This window comes from Aplysia californica, unplaced genomic scaffold (genome assembly GCF_000002075.1).
Source record: "Aplysia californica isolate F4 #8 unplaced genomic scaffold, AplCal3.0 scaffold00131, whole genome shotgun sequence".
In the NCBI taxonomy this organism is placed as follows: Eukaryota; Metazoa; Mollusca; class Gastropoda; order Aplysiida; family Aplysiidae; genus Aplysia; species Aplysia californica.
This window is the reverse complement of record NW_004797401.1, coordinates 682,773-690,285: the sequence shown is the minus strand read 5'-3', so window position 1 is coordinate 690,285 and position 7,513 is coordinate 682,773. Positions and strand designations below refer to the sequence as shown.

Here is a 7,513-nt window from a genome sequence, read left to right as displayed (position 1 = left end):
TTTCTTTTTGCACATTGTGTCGGTGGTGCTGTAAAACCTTTAGTCAAAATAAATTATTGTTTCTACAGATCTGGTTCGAAGGCACAAAGGGACTTGGGTACCGCAGTGACATGGCTATTGACAGCATCAGCATCATACCAGGCCGATGTTCAGGTGTGTAGGTATTGTGCTATATGGTCATAACAGATGACAGGCCCATCTTCCTTTCTGATAATTTGGTTATTTGTGCTGAAAAGTAAAGCATGTCAGCGCTAAGTCCGACATTTAGAGCTGGGGGAAAAAAACAGTCCTACGGAACTAACAGAGGGACAGGAAAGAGTAGATCCTGTCAGTAATCAACTCCAGTGACTCGACATTCGACGATTTGTTTACTATCTTATTCTTTTCCTAGCGTCCGTTTCTGAGTACTAACTGTATTTCAGTATTTCTTTTTTAAAAACCGATCTCTTTTGGTCTTTCTACTTTCTTTTCTTTTCTTTATCATCATACATTTTCTTCGTACACAGTGGACAATTTTAGATCGATAAACTTTCTGACATTGCTGTCGGAAGAGCTTTGCGTTTGAAACCTGAGTAAAACTCAATGAAATTAATACGTTGTAAATCCCTCACCACATCCGCAAAGAGGGCAATTTTTGAAAGAATATTTAAGAGCTTGATGCAGCTTCCCCGCAGTTAACCATAATTAAGACATTCTTGGCATTTTGAAAACTTGAAAACTTAGATTCGACAAAATGGCCCACTTCCTGTCCGCGACAAATAAAAATGTGGAGAAACGGGCACCACATAAGTGATCTGTTCTGTATAAAATCTACCAGAAAAAACGTTTAGCCTTTATTTTGGAAAGATGTGGAAGATGACTGTGGGGGAAAAAACTTTAAATATTATGAAGATAACTTTTCAAAACATGGTTCTCCTTATCTGATCTTCATTTTAGTTTTGTCTTTCCGAGCAAATCTTAACAAAACACAAGAACTGATGGATAAGGTGGCGTTTCTTTAAAATTCTAAACGACAATGGACACCATGCATTCTGGGCGACACGATTGTACTCCCAAGGCCTCGCAACAAGGGCTCCAGCTTCTTCTTTTATTACCCTGTGGGCACCCAGTAACGACAGTGCTTTCCAAAAAAAACTTGTACGTCTTGTTCACTCAAGAGAATTTGCAAATAAATGTTAAATGAATAGAAGTCAGGTCCTTGTGGTGACTGGAGGGCATAGGAAAAATAATACGTTTACCTAAATCGCTAAACGCCAATGTCAAAAGCGAATTTTGTACATTCTATCAGTAAGTACCTAATCTGCACTCCTCGTCACTGAAACCCAGACAAAACCTTTCCAGCGTGGTCTGAAAGCAGTACACTACGTATTTCACTTTTAACGAAAAAAACCCTGCAAAATAAACAAAGAGTAAACCGTATGAAACAATGTTCAATTCTCTCTCTCTCTCTCTCTCTCTCTCTCTCTCTCTCTCTCTCTCTCTCTCTTGCTCTCTCGCTCTCTCTCTGCCCCCCCTCCCACCACCAAGCACACACACCATCCTCAAGACCAACAAGACCGCAGGTGGGAGGAGGTCTCTCATAGTCGAGAGGTTACGGTGTTCGCCTCTCATTCAATCGGTTCCGGGTTCGAATCCGGACAGGGACGGACAATTTTCTTCTCTAAAATTTACTCTTTTCACCTCCATTCCTACTTACTAGCAATGTTGTATCCTCTGTTTTCGTCTCCAATCATTCTGCCCCCACCCTCTCATCTCCTTTTCCCTCTCCTCTGGGCTCCTGACTCTTTCTGCAGCCTTTCTACTGCTACTCCATAGCTCCGTCTTGCTTCTGTCTTTAAGCCTCAACCCTGATCTTATGGAAGGTAAGGGCTAACACCTAGCTTTGTCAGATATGGGAGAAAAATCTCGAAAGACCTGTGTGCTCATTGCGCAGGTTAAAAGCCCCCCTGGTGATCCAAAGTCGATCACAGTAGACTTCAGCCGCCACCAGGGCAAAATTCAAAATTTGTGTCCAGCTATCATAGTCATATGACCTTTATGCAGTTGTGAGCGCTGTACAACACTTACAAAAATAGATTTATAATAGATAATGTGGAGCCTATGTTTGTGTTCCAGGCGCCCTCAGGTTTAACTGTGACTTTGAGCAGGACATGTGTGGCTGGACGAACGCAACCCGGCCTGCAGACACCTGGGACTGGAGGCGTCACTCTGCGGAGACAGGAACCCCCCTCACAGGACCGAGTGGGGACAGGCTCCGCCCAAGTACGTTCATCTCATCATCATCATCATCATCATCATCATCATCATCATCATCATCATCATCATCATCATCATCATCATCATCAAGTGCCATATGTGCGACAGACATCGGCGATCATGTTTCTAATTCCTTTCCTTTATTAATTGCTCGGATGCTCTTAAACAAGCTACATAACCCTGATCTTTCCCGGTTACCCATCTGTTTAGGTTCTCCAAGTTGGTTGCTCTGGGCCAACCACTGCCTCGTTTGCCTTCAATTTTGCCAGTGAGCTAGATGTTCTAGACCTTTATGTCTTTAGTAATAAAGAATAATAATAAAAATCAATTGCATAGCGCCCACTCCCTGGTGGCTCTAGGCGCTTCGCAATGAAATAATATTTACATCAACGTTTCACGCATACTGGTTATTCAAAGTACAACAATTCTTTCTAATACATAATACGCACTTGCAATCTGCCGAAGAACACATAGACGAACTGTGGCTCCTGATCACAATTTGCTGTAGGAAGAGAATAAAACTTCATCGAGAGTGGGAAGCAAACTCTTGGGAATTTAAAGGGCAATAACTTGATTATATACTCGTATGTATCGATTTTAACGCAACTTCGAACAAATAGACTTTAATCAAGGGGGCGTTGAGTATAATAACACTAAGAAAATCAATTTACGTTTTCAACAAATATCAAGTTTTGATAATTTTCAACCAATATTAGGTAAAACCCAAAACTTAAATTCTTAAAAGCATTCTGTTCAACTGCAGGGGCGTGATCGGCTTATTCTGGCTTCATAAATCACATAAGTTATCATTAAGCTTTTGCCTGTATGAACGTGATATCGATGGGGGTCGTCCTCAAAAGTTAGTTATAAAGCAATGAACCCTTGCACATGATTGTCCTATTGTGGTCCATGGTGCTTGCGGTTTCCTTTTGGGTTACTAGTTGCAAAATCACCCAAGAAGTCGGCGCATTTAAAAGATCCCGGGGATAGAACCAGAAACGTTTCAGAAATGCAATAAAACTTTCGAAATCGTTGCTAGGAGCAGGTTGTAATTGTGACCATGTACCAGCCATGCGTTTAATGCAGGGTGGATTAACTTTAAAAGTGAAAGCACCAACCCAATATAATATGTCAAGCTCAGGAAAACATTACTAAATCGGAAGAGCAACGGACTGGGAAGGAATGAAAATTTCAATAAGCTAAGTTGTGGAGCAAAACATCACAAAACCAAAATAGTTTTTCTTGTAAATAGATGAACCGGGACCTATTAAAAGTAAAGCAATAAAGAAAGCAGACAAAATCAAATGTGAAAAAGTATAACATTTTTTATAGGGAAATACAGAGAAAAATGATAAAAGTAAAGAAACACGGATAAGTGATCAGTGTCAAACAAATAACGAAGAATCAAAACAAAGACAGCCAATACATGGGTTCCAAAATCAAAGAAGTAAGTGGAATGAATGGATGCCCAAACACAGGGTGCATACTCTCAAAAGAAGGGCGTATTTCAATTGACTAAGGGGGTGCTTTGAACAGATAGTCACAATACACAGACAATCTTTTCAAAGACAACAGAGGAGAAAAACCAGTAAGAAATAGATATTGAATTGGACCACCAATACTAAAATCGGAAGTGCAAGCTTCCATTAATAAAATGAAACAAAGAAAAGCCACTATGCCAGATAATATCCCAGTTGAAGTGATTGTAACACTATATTAAAATTAGCCACTGAAAAAGAAATACAGTTCCTTAATTTTATCTCTTTCAGATTTCTGATGTTATGACTAAGTCAGTTTTTATAGCTTTACCTAAAACACCAGGTGCCACTGAGTGTAAGATGCATTGAACAATAGGCCTTATGAGTCGTTTCATTTATTTTTTACAGTGCCAGATCTGGAACAGAATCGGCGATCATGGTTCTCCATTCTTTCCTTTGCTCGAGTGCTCTTAAAAATGTTTTGTTTCCCTGATCTTTCCTCGTCACCCATTTGTTTAGGTTCCCGAAGTAGGTTGCTCTGGGCCTGCCCCTGCCCCCCCCTTCTCTCTCTCTCTCTCTCTCTCTCTCTCTCTCTCTCTCACACACACACACACACTTGCCCATTTTAACTCCCAGTGGAGCATAGGCCATCAACAAAATAGCCTGTCCAGTACATCCTTTTCTAGATGTTTCCATGATGTCCCCACCTTTTCCATTTCCGCTTATACCGCTCGCCTCCATGTCATTTTTGGTCTTCCTTTCTTATGTTTTGCTTGTGGATTCCACGTCAACGCCTGTCTGATGATGCTTGTCGGGAGTCTCCTCCGGGTGTGCCCAATCCATTTCCCTGCCTCGTTTGCCTTCAATTTTGCAAGTCAGAGCTAGATTTAGATGTTCAAGACCTCTATGTTTATTCAGGTGTCCCCAAAAAGGGATTAAAATGTGTCGTTTCCTGATTGTTCTTAACAGTGAGTGTCCCACGAGGGCTCCATCAAGCACTACCTCATTTGATTTCTTTTCCTTCCTCGGTATTCTAAGCAGTCTCCTAAGAAACCACATTGCTGTTGACTCTTTTTTGTTTTCACTGTCTTTAGTGATTGTCCAGCATTCACAACTATATAGAAGGGTTGACAATACATAGCATTTCAGAACCCTCTTTTTTGGTAATCATTGAGATGTTTCTATTATTTAGGATTGGGCTCACTTTATTTAAACTAGCCTTAGCGTCCGCAATTCTCCGTTTTATTTCCGTGGAACAGTTGGTATCCGATGTTATTATATATCGTACATACTTAAACTGTTGGATTTGTTTGATCTTTTCACCTTTGCTAAAAAGATTACAAGAAATGCTGCTTATATATATATATATATATATATATATATATATATATATATATTAATATACAAATGTATCAGTCATTTAATTTTTACCAAAAAAAGAGAAAAACAAAACATAACGACAACAAAAAAACAAAAAACAAACAACGAACAAACAAACAGACGAATTAGAACAGAGATACTCGATGAACGACCTTCTTCATTTTATTTTCGAAAAAGATTTTGAAACGGAGTGATCCAGAGAGCACTCATACAAAAATACATCACCACTTGATGTTTTAAAAATATGAGTTCACTTTTTAAAAAAAAAGGTGAAAGCCCACAATTATTTATGTCATTCAATATAATCTATTATATATTATATTATATTACATATTATATTTGTGAAAGTTTGTCACTTTGGCGCCTCAAACTTAGGAACCGCTTGACTTTCGAATTTGAACAAATTAACGGTGGTTCAGAATCATTTAAAGAGTGCACAGTTTTACTGAGGAGTCTGAAGTCACTGTAGTTTTATTTTCAGTTTTTCATTAGTTTCGTTTAGATCTAATCTTGGTAAAGTTCGTCTTCTAAGACACCATTGTAAACAAGTGAGGCTTCCGTTCACAAAGAGTGCGTGCACTGGTCCCACAATGACTTGACGATCGATTCTTTGGAGTCTGTTCATCAAACGGGAAACCCAGTTATATTTTGTAACTTGTTAACACGTGTGTCACTTTTCCCATAAAACTGCGGCAGCTACAGAGTTGAAAGTTGGCAAGTACCTGAAAAAAGATAGATAGGTCCCCATGGAGGAGCCCGAATTTTGATTTATTCATTTCCTGAATTTAGACAAATATATTTGACAAAACGTTCCCGTCCTTCTTTGGCCTTTGTGATTATTCCACATAGAAACGAATCAAATTTGCGTAGCTCTCGGAAGTGATGTTTCGCGAGGCACATTTTGTTTTGAGTGTATAGATCTAGACCTTCTAATTTTTGCATCTCTCAAGATGTATTGCTCCGTTCCAGTAGAGTGTAAACATATATTTAACAGGCCAATGACTTTCAGTTGATGTAAATGCAACGATCTTGTCTTGTATAATAGCACCTCTTGAACTACACGATTGGGTGCACATAATACATGTCTACACTTCTAGAATGAAAACTGTGGGACTCTGGGTATGAAACGACAACTAATATAAGTCAATACTTTGGGCCATTCTCTCTGGAATGCTACTCAGGATACCACCAAGGTCCGTTTCATATGTCAAGCAGAATATCCTGGAAGCTTTATGGCTTTTGAATCCCAGAAAAGAAATTCGAATTATATGTTTAAAACAATGGTGTTTTGCATTTTCAAAGAGGACTTTTTACCGCTGCTGTTTCATAAAATGGCAAAACTTATGTATATTTTCCACAGACGGTTACTATCTGTACGCGGAGTCCTCCCGCACGTTCAACGGGGACACCGCCCGCCTCATCTCCCCCACCGTGAGCAGCTCCCACCAAGGCAACTGCTTTCAGTTCTGGTACCACATGTACGGCCGGACAATGGGCAACCTAACTGTGTCTTACCAGTCGGGTAACGGCCAGGAAATGGAACTGTGGTCAGTGGCAGGAAATCAAGGCAATGTATGGCATCATCAATCTATCAACATCACTGACGTAAACCAGATAGGGTTTAATGTAAGTGTTCGTTTTTGGTGTTTTTCCTTTTTCTTCATTACCAGTCTAACACTCCAAGAGACATACATGTTGCTTGAAAAAAGGTTATACCTCTCCTCCCTTTTCCCCCTGAGTTTGAATACATGTGTTTCTCTTCATCTTTTCCTTTCCTCTACCTTTTGTTTTCTCTTCCTGTTTGCTATCGCCGTTCGAAGAATTTTCTTTTTCTTCGTCTTTGCGCCCTTCCTTCTAGTTCTTTGTTTCCTCCCGCCTTCATTTAACCCACCCCAATGTTTCTCCTCCCTCTCCTCCTTCTTCCCTATTCCAATGCTTCACCGCCTATTCCTATGCTTCAGAATTTTTTGAATGTTTGAGAGAGGTTTCGTAATAAAGGTTGAGCTAAACGATTTTAGTCGCTTTCTTATCTGAATCATTCACACGTAGTTAAAGTCGAATCCAGAAAGTGATTTTATATTTTACACCACTTAATGCAAACTCACATATTATATTCAAACACTGATCTTGGAAAGCAAAAACTCCCGATCCCGAAAAGTACAGGGATACATTTGGAGTCTCTTTGGAAGTGTTTGAGAGCTTATTCAGCTGCTTGCACGATATGTTTCCTGGGAAGCTGAGAATGTTGCTGAGTGTTCTGTGGTCTGCTGGCGAAATATATAGTGTAAAGCCCATAGAGCTTGCTTTAGAGCGGGGTTGTGTGCTCTACAAAATGCTTTATTATTATTATTATTATTATCATTATTATTATTATTATTATTATTATAATTATTATTATT

The 7,513-nt window shown here is 39.5% G+C and overlaps 1 protein-coding gene across 1 annotated transcript in view; it reads left to right on the top strand.

The window, feature by feature from the left end:
- LOC101858261 (MAM and LDL-receptor class A domain-containing protein 1) overlaps positions 1–7,513 on the top strand; it is a gene marked incomplete in the record, with an annotated part of 74,929 nt that overhangs the window by 66,808 nt on the left and 608 nt on the right. The window contains 3 exon segments of the mRNA XM_035969257.1: positions 69–153; positions 2,116–2,262; positions 6,475–6,740. Coding sequence (XP_035825150.1) covers positions 69–153; positions 2,116–2,262; positions 6,475–6,740 — 498 coding nt within the window.